Source organism: Malaclemys terrapin, chromosome 3 (assembly GCF_027887155.1).
Source record: "Malaclemys terrapin pileata isolate rMalTer1 chromosome 3, rMalTer1.hap1, whole genome shotgun sequence".
Taxonomy (NCBI): domain Eukaryota; kingdom Metazoa; phylum Chordata; order Testudines; family Emydidae; genus Malaclemys; species Malaclemys terrapin.
Genome location: NC_071507.1, coordinates 203,018,683 through 203,032,340, shown reverse-complemented (window position 1 = coordinate 203,032,340; position 13,658 = coordinate 203,018,683). Strand labels below are relative to the sequence as shown.

Sequence of the window (13,658 nt, the reverse complement as noted above, 5' to 3'; positions counted from 1 at the left end):
GCTTTGTCCCGATCCAATGGGATGCTCACCCTCGTCAGGCCTCATTCTCCAGACTCCCTGAAATCAGGCTCAGGTCCAGCTACTAGTGACCCATGTGCTTCTCTGTAAGGAGTCGATCATGGGGCGCGCACACTTCACGACAAGGGTAGCTCAGTCTCGGGTTTTCACCCGGACTGTGCGGGTTTCAGCTCGTGTGTCTGGGTACCATTTGACAAGCCCTGATGTCCAGGGTGTTTTTGATCGTGGCGGGAAAAAGAGACAGAGAAGGGGGCAGGGCCTTGGGGGAAGAGGCAGAGACGGGGCGGGGCCTTCGGGGAAGAGGCAGAGCAGGGGCGGGGCTTTGGGGAAAGAGGCAGAGATGGGCGGGGCCTTCAGGGAAGAGGCGGAGCAGGGGCGGGGCTTTGGGGGAAGAGGCGGGGCAGGGGGTGGGGCCTCGAGGGTGCAGTTACCAGCCATTAGAAAGGTGGCAACCCCAGCTCAGCCTGCCAGAAGTGGACATGCTTCCGGCTCTAATAATCAGAGAGAAAGAGGACATAACGGGGAGGAGTAGATAGGAGGGGGGGTTGCTGCCGCCTAGGGGAAGAGCTATATCCCTTCTCAGCCTAAACAGAAGCCCGGTTGAAGACAGAAGGCCAAGAACTAAAGCCAGCTGGAGCAAGGCGGCACGGCCTGCTCCTCTGGGACAAGGGAAGGATCATCTACGGCTGGCTCATTGCTTGGTGAGAGGGAGAGTCGATCTCAGCTTCACTGAGGCAAGGGAAAGCCTGGCCCGAGGACCGTCTCCACCCCGGTGTGTGTCAGGACACTGCGCGTTTGGGAATTAGGGAGTCCCACGATTGGCCGGATTCCCCTGGAGTAGGGGGTCCATTTGTTATGCGCAAACAAGCTGGCCGCCCTCATACACCCCTTGTGGCCGGGGTGCCTCTGCATTGCCCTGCTCTTTATCCCCCCTCTTCCCAGGCCCCGGTCCCCAGCCTCCACACGCTCGCTCACCCATTCGCCCCCTTAACTGGGCTGGGTTCATTCAAACAAAAGGAACTCAGGAGGTCAAACTCAATGGCCCAGGCTGAACGGTAATTGGGAGTGAATTTCCTTCCCCACTCCCACCCAGAAGGACTGGGACAGGGGGTTGGTTCTGACCGGGCCTAGTTGTTGCCCGGCTTTCCTGGTTTTCTCTTCTAGGTACCAAAGCGACAGGCAGCTGTACCAGTACCTGAGCTAGTGTCCTTCACTCACTCCCGCAGCAGCGCGTGCGTTAGGTGCGGCTCTCGGATGCATTCTAGCCGGCTGGCCGTAGCGGGGCTGTAATCGGCCCTGGCTCACTGTATCGCTCTCTCCTTCCCCAGCCACTCGTGAAGGTGGAAGCAGCCTCCCTGTGCACGAGTGTCAGGCCTGGTCAACACTGCAAAGCTACACTGGCACAACTACGGCGCTCAGGGGTGTGAGAAATCTACATCCCTGAGAGACCCGGTTAAACTGAGCTAACCCCCAGCATAGACAGTGCTAGGAAAACGGAAGAATCCTTCCCTCAACCTAGCTACCGCCTCTCAGGGAGGGGGATTACAGACAGTGAGGGGAGAAGCTCTCCCAGCCCTGTAATAAGGCCATGGTTACACTACACAATTAAGTCAACCTAGCATACAGCTGCCACTGTATTATGGCACTTGTGCGTGTCTACACGGCACTCCTTGTGTCGGTGGTGCACGTGCTCACCAGGAGCGCTTGTGTCGATTGTACTGTCCGTGTGGAGCATTGTGGGACGGCTCCAGAAAGCCAGTAACAGTCGACGAGAGCACTGCAGTGTGAACGCTGACACTGTGTCGACCTAACTACGTCGTCCGTGACTCTCCGCCGCTCGTGGAGTTATTAAGTCGGCCTAGCGAGGCAGTGATGGCGGTGGGAGCGACACTGAAGTGTAGTCGCTTCCAGAGTTAGGTCGATGCAAGCTGCCCTGCAGTGTAAACCAGACCTCAGTGTCTACACTGAAGCGCTGCAGCAGCACCACGGCAACGCGGCCAATGTGCTGACGTAGCCTCAGCCTCTGCCCTGTGGTTTCTAACAGCGCTTGTGTGGCTAAGTGGGGCTCCACCACCACCATTCTCCTCCTCAAATGCAGCTGATCGGGTGGGGGAAAGGATCTGGGGCAGGATTTTTTTTTAAGTGAGCAGAGCCACCTAATTCCTGATCTGCCACAGTTGTTGAGGTCACCCGAGGTCCTAGATTGAAATGGGAGGAGGCTGCCGGTAGGGCATTCTCAGTGTGTGAAGAGGGGAAACCTGGGACTCTGCCATGTATCAAGCATGCCAATTGCCTGGGCTCAGTGCAAGACCCAATCTCTGTGCCTGAGAAGGGTCGGAGGGAGAGGGGTGGTCTGGAAGAGCTGGGGGTATTTTCAGTGAGCTCTAGGAAAAAATGTAAACATGCCCTGAGATCAACAGGAGGCCTTTTTAAAAAGCTCAGAAATAAATAAAAATCAGATCTGAGGTTTCTTCCCATGCAGAAGATGTGTCTGTGTGTGCTCCGCATCCCTCTCTGCCCAGTCCGCAGAGCACGCCCGTCAGTTACAGAGCCTGGGTCCTGTGCTTGAGCTGTAGAGACTCATCCAGTTAGATCTGGAGGTCCCTGGGTAAAGCCCTGGAACCGGCCAAGACGACCGCTGTCACACCAGGAGATGGGCTTTCCAATGTCCTTCCATGAAGTGTTAGCAAGCTGTTCATTCCCACCTAGAGAGTTACTTGCCAGTTAAGAATCTACACAATTTAATAGAGATCATTTTTCTCTGTTTTCTGGCCCATCCTATAGAGTTTCATATCAGGGCTAGAATTCTCTTCCATACTGCAGAAAGGTCCTCTGTCTAAAAAGTAACAAAGGCCTTTTCCGGGCATCTCAGTTCAGCATATCCAAAAGGATGGTAAACCTAAGTGAGGCCACAGTTAGCGTAGATGGATCGTGGCACTCAAAACAGCTGTCTATCTTAGAGGGCTATAAAATTGTGACTGGTGTGGAGAAAGTGAATAAGGAAGTGTTATTTACTCCTTCACATAACACAAGAACCAGGGCTTACCTGATGAAATTAACAGGCTGCAGGTTTAACACACACAAAAGGAAGTATCTCATCACATAACGTACAGTCGACCTGTGGAACTCATTAGCAGGGGATGTTGGGAAGGCCAGAAATATAACTGGGTTCAAAAAAGAATTAGATGAGTTCATGGAGGACAGGTCCGTCAATGGCTATTAGCGAAGATGGTCAGGGAAGCAACCCCATGCCATCGATGTCTCTAAACCTCCAACGGCCAGAAGCTGGGATTGGATGACAGGATGGATCAGTCGATTGCCCTGTTCTGTTCGTTCCTTCTGAAGCACCTGGCCCTGGCCAGAAGACAGGACACTGGGCTAGATGGACCATTGGTCTGACCCAGTGTGACCGTTCTTATATTCTTAAGGACGTCTGAGAGGGATATAAAGGGACCTGTTTTTCCACTTCTTTGCTTTCCTGGACTAGAACTTCAACCCAGGTAAGTCAAGTCAAAAGAGCAATGTCCATTTACACCAGGTAAGGATCTGGCCTGTTGACTTGGGTGAAGGTGCACTGGTGTCAATCTAGAGTAAGGGAGGCGAATTAGGGCCAAGAAGCCCAGTTTATGCTCATCTCCCGCTTTAACATGCCCTCCTGCCCAGACCCACAGAAGGAAAAACAAACAAACCGTCGCTGCTTTTCCTGTCGTCTCCATGAAATCAGTGTCGAGGGTAGTAAACATTCTTGGCTCTCAACGACGCGTTCCCGTTACGAAAAATCTCAAAGCACCATCACAGAGCAACATTAACATTTATTTGAAAAGGGCAGAGCTGACTTACTTGAAAATATCAACAAAGCCCCTTACCAAAATGTGACCTTTAGCAACTCAGACAACGTATTCCTGCCCTCGGTTACTCACACAAAAAACGTTCCTGAAACACAGAAATGGAAACTTGCCCATGCATCTATGACAGGTTTATATAAATATATTTATATCTAATTATATATACACTATCTATACTCCCAAGGTCTAAACGGTACGTACAATCACAACGCACAGTTGAAGACATTTACAGATGGAGATCATGTGTCAAAATTCAACTCTTAGTGCAAATATCGGAAACTATTTCCAAGGAGGAGTGGGTGGAAGCGTCTCACCACAGGCTGAAACAAGACATGCTTGCTTGCAGTTTGGGGCAGGCCTACAGTAAAGGGGGTTCCATCAGTCTCAGCTATGACACCGCTCCACATGTTTTTAGAGGAAGTTCAAGAATCAATCCGTGCCAGTTAAGCCAATGCAGGAATTGACATAATGGCCAATGAGGGTGACCAGATGTCCCAATTTTATAGGGACAGTCCCAAAATTTGGGGCTTTGTCTTATATAGGCACCTATTACCCCCCCCCCCACACACACACACACACACCCCTTGTCCTGATTTTTCACATTTGCTATCTGGTCACCCTATGGCCAATTGTCCACCTACTCCAATGTCCTGTCTCTGATTTTTTGTCCCACCATCCAACCCATTCTGCAGGATGCTTCTGTTACTCTTGCCAAATAATGGGCAAAACCCCAAGTCTTTATTGAGGCAAAACCTCCATTGCCTTTAAGGGGAAGTTGGCCAAGTACAAACCCAAGTAAGGACTTCAAGATTTGTCCCATTGTTGGTAGAGCTGGGTGAATTTTTCCAGGAGCATTTGAGCGACCAAACATTACTAGCATGAACCGTCACGGGAATAAAATTTTAAATTTGCACATACGAATACCGGCACCGGGAAGTGCTTGCTTGTGCACTTACACAATCAGGAAACTGAATCAGTACCATGTGATTTAACTGACCACTTGCAAGTAACCCCCGCACGTGAGATTTTTGCAGTGAGCTGGGAAGGATACTCTTGATTTGGTTTGCCTTTGGTAGACCACAAGTCCTAGGCTGTACCTACACTGGCATTTTTATTCAGATCTCCCACGGTTGCACTAGCACCGCAACACAATCAGGGATTGCACTAGTATGCACCAACCGCTGACATTTTAACCCTGGGTTGTCTAACCCTATTCAGGGCAAGTTCAGATGAGACTGCTAGAAAATCCAACAGCCTCTTGAGCATTGTTTATACTTGTGCGGTCACCAGTGGAGCTGCAGCCATGTAGGCCATGCCCTACTGTGTCTCCATGCCCGTGCTTAATTTGTACCGGGGCTCCTTAGCAGTTCCTAGCTCCGGCACCTCTGGCCCTGCTGCATCAGTTATGAAAGTAAAAAAACTGCTTGAGCCCCGCGCCTCTTTCTTTACAAATTGAGCACTGCTCCATACCTTCCCCACACCCTTTCCTTTCACTGGATTCTAGGCAGGTTAGAAGAAATCCAAGATGCTGCTTCCTGCTTCTAAAAGGCTCGTGATCCCAGGCGGCTGAGAAGTGGGGAGAAACGGAGATCAGAAACGGAATCCATGCGATCGCTGCCGAGCGTCAGGACAACGTGGCCTAGACGAGGAGACTGCGTCCCAAACGCACTCATCCTTCCCTCTGAACAAAAAGGTGAGCTCATGAATAATGGTCATGGGAGTGCATGGTGTTATGGTGGGGCAGTACCAGCACTATCATAAAGGCCAAATCTAGCTTCCTAATTACCATATAGAGCTAACTGGACCCAGTCTTTTACTTCAATTATTTTTAATTGCATATTTTATTTTTGTTCAGAATTTTTGCACAAATGTGGGGGTTTGTGAAATTTCAGTTTGAAGTGTTTTGGTTCATTTGGGTAAGGAAAAAAAACACCCCGTTTTTCCTCCCCCTCCTGGAGGAAAAAAGTCAGTGTTATTTTGTTATTTTCTCTCACCTAAAGAGGCGGGATGTCCAAAAGTGGAAAGAAAATACAAGTTTTGAGGTGCGAAGGTGTTATTTTCTCTCACTTTTTAACTTTCCCCCCTTAATTTTGTAGTGGGAAAGGGAATCATAGAATATCAGGGTTGGAAGGGACCTCAGGAGGTCATCTAGTCCAACCCCCTGCTCAAAGCAGGACCAGTTCCCAACTAAATCATCCCAGCCAGGGCTTTGTCAAGCCGGGCCTTAAAAACCTCTAAGGAAGGAGACTCCACCACCTCCCTAGGTAACCCATGCCAGTGCTTCACCACCCTCCTAGTGAAATAGTTTTTCCTAATATCCAACCTGGACCTCCCCCACTGCAACTTGAGACCATTGCTCCTTGTTCTGTCAGGGAGGGGTAGCCAAAAAGGGGGCATTTTCTCACAGCTTTGAAAGGAAACACTTTGGCGTTTTTTCTGTTTTCTGTTTTGAATTTAAACAAAAAAAATTTTTTCACACAACCTTTTCTTGAAAATTTTTAACAAAACCCCATTTTCCCAAGAACAGCCTTCGACCCGCTCTAATGGGAGAGGCTCCTACTACAGTTATTCCCGTTGAGTGCAACCTGCTTCAACAATGCAGTCTCACCACCCAGCCTTTCCTGTCCTCTAGACCGAGCACTCACTTTGTATGTATTTCCAGGGATTATAGGGAGGCAGTCGTTCCGATTTTTCTAAGTTATTCTAAGTACGTACGTTATTTACACCAGTTGTTCCCACTTTGGGACAGGAAGCCTCACTAATAAAACAACCCTCGTGCCCCCCAGCTAAATGCTGTACCTGTGTCAGGTCACGATGGTCCCGTTTTCTCAAACTTTCAGCTCCACTCCTGAGCTGACAGTCCCAGACAGTTACTAATGGAGCGTGACGCTTCACCCAACATGCAGCCATCAGAGGAGAGGCCGGCACGTCTTACAGAAGGTCTGAGTAAGGGGGTTCTCCCTGAGGAAAAAAGCAAAATGCTGCTTCTGCATCTCATTGCTTCCCACTCCTTCTGCTCTCCCCTTGAGGCAAGTTGAGGGGGGACCCAAGGGGAAGTGCCACAAATGAAAGGAATTTTTCGGAAGAATGAGCGACTGTAACGGTTTTAACAAACCCATGCTCAGTTCAGGACTTCGCAGCTGCCACTTAGCCGCACACGGTCTGCACTCAGAGCTTCACGGGGCAAGCAGGGATAAAACTCAGAACTGCCTGCTCCACAAGCACAGGTCCCCGCCCCTTGGGCTAAAGGAGATTCCCCATTTGCTGTTTGCAGTATGGAGCTTATGACACACAGCTGAGCCATTCTGATTCTTTCCAATAGACAGCAGTGGTGCACCCGCTCACACACGCTCTCCTTTCCTCTCTCTATTAGAGTTTCACTCTGAGTTCTCATCTGGGCCTTAACTTCCCCCTTTACCGCAAGGGGCGTTCAAAATTGGGATGCCAAGGGCTGCACCTTGGCCCTTTGCCAGGGACCCCAGAAATCTCACCCACTTGCTTGGACAATAAACAATCTCCCGTTTCTCCCCCAAGACCTGCACATTCCCCCCGCCCCTCAAAAAACAAAAACCACTTGCTGCTCAAGTTCATCTAGCTCCACATGGGATGCTTCAGAAATAGCCACCTCAGGGTGCCCCAAATAGCAGCCGGGGTGACCAGATTCCCATGGACTCTCCCCTTCCACAGCAAGGAAGGCTTTGGAGTCAGGGGAGGCAGCCGGGGGAGCCTGTGGTGACCAGGATACCGGAGAGGTCGGGGCAGCGGGGAAGTCAGGCTGTGAGTCTGAGTCTGGAAGAGGGATTTGGGGATAGAGCCTGGGAAGGAGAATCCTGGGGGACAAGGGGCACCTAGGGAGATTAGTGGAGGGTTGGAGGAGAAACTGCTGGTCGGAGATGGCAGCTGGCACGTGGGCCCCTCCACAGCCAGACATCGCCTCGTGCTCTGGTGACAAGGTGCAGGTAGCGCTGCCAGACCCTGTCCCCGAGGGAAGAAGGCAGGTTCAAAGCAGGGTTTTGTCTACACTGAGTCTACACCTTGGCGCTGCTCAACGCATCAGGTTAAACCGCTTGGAGGGGCTGGTGCCACAGGGGAGCTCACCCTCCTCCTCAGAGGGCAGGTGATCTGAGCCGCTAGCCACGGCGTGTGCGTCTGCTGTTCACGTGGGCGAACATCTGGGGGCAGCAGCTGTCCGATCCCACGTGACGTCCCTCCACTAAAACCTCCCCACCCAGCGTTGTTCTGCCCCCCGCACCAGAAACAGCAGCTCCTCAGGCCTTGTGGGCCTTGACCATCCATGCCAGGGAGGGCTAGATTTGGCCTCCTACGGAACATTCCGGTGACAAACCCGCCTGCTGCTTTCTATCTCTGACCGACCTCGCCTGAGGCCCATCGCCCCAGTAGCTGAGCCCTGGCTGCACTATTAGCCCTCACGTTTCCACTCCCTCCTCCCTGGCTGCCTTCCTGGTGCAAAGCTGGAGTAAATGGGCTTTGGGCTCCAGCCGCTGCTCCACCTACACTGGCAAGAGCCCCGTGCCCATCCCGATCCACGAGCTAGATTCCCACCCTGCAAGAGGCACCCAACATGCCTGGGCAGATGGGCTCCTTGTGCTGCAGAGAGGCCAGGCTTGGCCTCCGAGACAGCCTCCGAGACACAGCAGAACCCCCCGTCCCCAGCTCCACTGCCTTCTACCAGCAGGCACGGCGTGGCCCGGAGGTGGGGAGGACAAGATTTGGGGCCATAAAGTGCCAGACCCAAGTCTCTTCTCTGCCTTCTGACGCACTCAGGGTTTCTGCTGCTGAAGGGAAACGGTCCCGAATACCGGCCTGGGCTGCTAGAATTGCACCACTCCGCAGCCTTTACTTGGCTAAACTCTGAGTAAAGCTGATCTGGGCCGGGACAGAACCCTCTCCAGGCGTGGTCCGAGACCGCGCAACGAACTCCTCCTGGAATCAAGGACCATTTTTCTGCTTCAGTCGCAAGGTGTGTTTCATTGACCTGCCTTCTCTAACAGGACACGTAGCAACAGATATGTTTAACTAATACAAATAATTAAAATAAACCCTATCAGGGCCGTATGTTAAAAACAAAAACAACACACTCCCCTCGATGCAAAGGGTGGGAAGAGTGGCTGTGTGACCATCAGGGGCTCGTTCACCTGCACATCTACCAATGTGATATATGCCATCATCTGCCAGCAATGCCCCTCTGCCATGTACATTGGCCAACCGGACAGTCTCTACGCAAAAGAATTAATGGACACAAATCTGACATCAGGAATCAAAATACTCAAAAACCAGTGGGAGAACACTTTAACCTGTCTGGTCATTCAGTGACAGACCTGCGGGTGGCTATATTACAACAGAAAAACTTCAAAAACAGACTCCAAAGAGAGACTGCAGAGCTAGAATTGATATGCAAACTAGACACAATCAACTCCGGTTTGAATAAGGACTGGGAATGGCTGAGCCATTACAAACATTGACTCTATCTCCCCTTGTAAGTACTCTCACACTTCTTATCAAACTGTCTGTACTGGGCTAGCTTGATTATCACTTCAAAAGTTTTTTTCTCTTAATTAATTGGCCTCTCAGAGTTGGTAAGACAACTCCCACCTGTTTATGCTCTCTGTATGTGTGTATATATATCTCCTCAATATATGTTCCATTCTATATGCATCCGAAGAAGTGGGCTGTAGTCCACGAAAGCTTATGCTCTAATAAATTTGTTAGTCTCTAAGGTGCCACAAGTACTCCTGTTCTTCTTTTTGCGGATACAGACTAACACGGCTGCTACTGTGAAACCTGTGTGACCTTTTGTTTCTTTATAATGAAAGAAGGCGGCCTGAATGGGGTATTCTTTGAAAAGAGGGTTCTGTTCCATACTGTTTTTTTGTTACATTACAAACTCACGTCTTTTCTACTCAGACAACTGAGAACTGGAGGAATTATCACCTCCCAAGAAACTGAACGCTGAGCAGTTTCAGAAGGGAGGAATTTTCACCCACATAATAAATCACATTTCTGTCTGAAAATCTTTTCTCTCCGATGGTTCCAACAGATCAGAGATTGGAATGGTTGATCTCTGCCTGGTCAGTTTGTTTGCTTTGTGTGTTGAGCAGCAGAGCAGGTCTGATTGTCCCGTCTAGCCCCTTGTGACATCACTCACATCTGTGCAAAGTGCCTGTAAAACTCTGCCCTTTGGATCTGGCAGCATTTTCACCCACTTAGCTCTCACTTTGCACAGGTGTCAATGACGGCACAAGTTGCAAGGCAGGGGAGAATTGGGTGCTTGGTGTGCATTTTACACCATTTTATGCTGATTTAGTTAAACCGCTGCGAAAAGCTGTATGGACATTCTTACGCCGGTTTAAACCAGGCTTATTTATCAATCCAGAACAAATGGAGGCTAAACTGAACTAGCCCAATCAAACCAAACTAAGGGTACGTCTACACCACCCGCAGTGATCGATCTATCAGGGATTGATTTATCGCATCTAGTGTAGACGCGATAAAATCAATCCCTGATCGCTCTGCCGTCGACTCCAGAACTCCACCGCGGCGCGAGGCGGAAGCGGAGTCGATGGGGGAGCGGCAGAGGTTGACTCGCCGCCATCCTCACAGCCAGATGTATCTTAAGTCAATTTCCCAGCTACTCTATTCGCGTAGCTGAAGTTGCGTATCTTAGGGCAACCCCCCCAGTGTAGACCTAGCCTAAGAGTGTGTCCCTACACAGGCGCTTGCACCAATGAAACTAAAATGGTTTCATAAAACTGGTGCAAGTTTGTGTAGACATGGCCTCAGTAGATCCATACAGCTCAGAACAAAGACTGCAAGCCATACTTACAGGATGGGGGCCTCTATTCAGGAAGCGGTGACTCTGACAAAGATTTTGGGGTCATGGATAATTGGCTTCCAGTGTGACGCTGTGGCCAGAAGGATGAATGCAATTCTTGGATGCATAAACAAGGGAATCTTGAGTGGGAGCAGAGAGGTTATTTTACCGCTGTATTTGGCACTAGTGCGACCGCTGCTGGGATCCTGTGCCCAGCGCTGGTGCCCACAATTCAAGAAGGATGTTGATAAATTGGAGAGGGGTCAGAGAAGAGCCGTGAGAATGATTAAAGGATTGGAAAACCTGATAGGTGCAGGGAGCTCAATCTATTTAGCTTAACAGTGAGAAGATTAAGGCGTGACTTGATCACAGTCTATCAGTACCTATATGAGGAGCAAATATTTAAAAACGGGCTCTTCAATCTAGCAAAGAACAGTCTAACAGGGTCCAAAGGCTGACAGCTGAAGCTAGACAAATTCAGATGGCAAATTAGGAGTACGTTTTTAGGGGAAAGGAAAACATTTGGGGGAAACCAAGAAAATGTGATTATACAGCCACGATTGGAGGGAGAATCCAGGGGCAGGTGTAGGATGGGAAACTCCTTTGAACTCTGGTTTTGAAGCTGGCAGATGACAGGCCCTCCTCTGCCATGCACCAGCTGTTTTTGCTGTAGCCTAGTGTTGTTATTTTAACCGTTTGGAATTGTTCAGAAAACAGAATTTTTTCATTTTATTTTAGGTCCCTTTGCCAGAGGGATTTTGCTGAAAGATGAGTGAGACAGAGCCCAAACATGGGAAATTTCAGCCCCAAAGGAGCTCTGGGCTCATGTGAAAATGGGGGGTAATAATCATCGTAACTAAAGTAGGTGCCTCCATGCACTCCTTGAACTGCCTGTACGCAGCACGGACAGTGGAAATGCCAGAGTTCAAAGGGTTAATGTGCCTTCCCCTCCATTCCCATTTCACTCCTGCTGCTGCTTCTTTCTGGGTTCCCCAAGGCTGTCCCACCCTTAGTCCTGCCTGCACATCAGTACAGCCCTCACCCACGGCCTGTAGGATCGGGGCCCAGCTCCTCCACAGGACAATTCCCACTGAAACATGGATTTTAAAAATCAGGTATGCAACGAATCCGTAACTGCTTAGGACTTAAAGGGTCTCCCCATCGGCTGCGCACTACTGGCAACTTAGGTTGGCTCACAGAGCGAGTCCTCCTCCTCCAGAAGCTCACGACCCCCTGCCACTTGGCTCTAACAGAGAATCTCCTTTAGCTGTTAGAAGTATAGAGCTGAGCCATTCGGCTTCTAGGCTCCCACTCCATGGAGTGGGAGACACACACACACATGCTGGTTCATGACAGAAGCCATTTCCCTGTCAGTTGAGAACATGCAGGAAAAGTTAAGGGCATTTGCCTTGATTGTACCTATCTGTCAAATAGCCCCTGTGTCTTCTTAAATCAGCATTACTGGAAAGGCAAATACGCAGCCGATGTGTAGGACCTAGCGGCACAAAAATAACCTTTTTTTTAAAAATATACATCCAACTGTGATGACTAATTTTATGTCTTGGGTCAACCTGCCTCTTTGGCTGCTTTGCACTGTCTTAAGGCAACTAAGATTCACCTTTCGCAACAAGTTTGGGTCCTACTTTCAAGTACACTTAGTCTGGCTTTAAAATACAGAAGACCTCAAGTTTGGACAGCAGCTCCTTGCTAAGAAAGAACTCCCTTAACCTGACCAAAGGCAGATAAACGTGAGTGACACTGTCACTGGCATAGGTCCGCTTTATGTAGTGGGACATCAACACGCCAAACACACTCTCTCCGGGGTGAGATCTAACCCCCCCCGCAAAAGTCTCACCCGCTTCTAAAAAGGGAAGCTAAAGCAAAACCCAGCTACCCCTGTGCCCTCCCCGACTTCTCGCTGCCAGAGTCACGGCTCTGAAACGGTTTCCTGAAAGTTCTCAAGTCTCATGCATTGTCAAACCCTGGAGGTGAAAGTAGCTGAGAAGAAATAGGGTGGCAAAGAAAAGTACATTCGATTTGTGTAAATGTCGGAAGGATCGTGGGGTGGTCTCGGGCCACGTAGCTCTGGAAGAGGGAAGACTGCCAGAGTCCACCAAGAGGGGTTATTGAGTTCTTCAAGAGACTCGTTTTAATTCATGCAGAAGGCGCGTTTCCCCCTTGGCTCCAGTTGCATCAGGGCTTGGCCTTCTCTTGGCATGCGCTTCGACTCAGTACACGCAGAGATCTGGGAACTTCATCTCGTACACCGGGATGGAGTGGTTCTGGGGCTGGCCATAAGCCGCCGTGATGGTACCAGACGGGCTCGGGGGTGGTCTGAAATGTCAGAGACAGAGGGGAGAGTTACAGGTGGACTCCCACATTTCATCAAACCGGAAAAACAGGGCCCAGCCCGGCCAGTGGTTCTGCCCTACTCTGACTCGCTGTGAAGATTGCAAACGTTTTCCCCCTCCCAACTCAGGAGCCGGTCACTGTGTTACCCGAAGGTGAAGACTGATCACCACTCAGCTGATGTGAAGGCACAAATCCAACCTAGTGCCTCCACATTAGGGCCAAACTGGAGAGGACAAGGGGGCGTGCCGGGGTCTAAAGCCCAGCGGAGACACTGACAACTTTGGGGAGTTGGGAACATGGGAGAGAACCATCTGAAGCAGATCAGAGGCAAAGGGAATGACGGGGAGGCCTGATACAATGGAGAGGCTGATCTTGATGCACTCACTGGTGGCATCTCTGCACCTTCCCCCACTGCAGCTGCTGTCCTGTGTACTCCGCTTGCCTGAAGCTTTTTGGGGCCAGGGGCCTATTTCCTCCCACGTTCTGATAGAGCCAAGCACGTCTCCAGGTGTAAGATTGCGGCTGCCCCATGCATGTCTCAACCCAGCCCCACGCTTGTGCCCCAAGGCACAGGCCATCCAGCATTGTAGTTCACAAGCCTCTCCCCCCTT

General features: G+C 50.3%; 1 protein-coding gene across 1 annotated transcript in view; it reads right to left on the bottom strand.

Annotated features, from left to right (window-relative positions):
- Positions 1–3,810: 3,810 nt before the first annotated feature.
- EFR3B (EFR3 homolog B) overlaps positions 3,811–13,658 on the bottom strand; it is a 133,991-nt gene continuing 124,143 nt past the window's right edge. Inside the window, exon 23 of the mRNA XM_054022779.1 lies at positions 3,811–13,029. Within this exon, the coding sequence (XP_053878754.1) occupies positions 12,924–13,029 (106 nt within the window). The 3' untranslated portion in view covers positions 3,811–12,923. The remainder of the gene's footprint in view (positions 13,030–13,658) is intronic.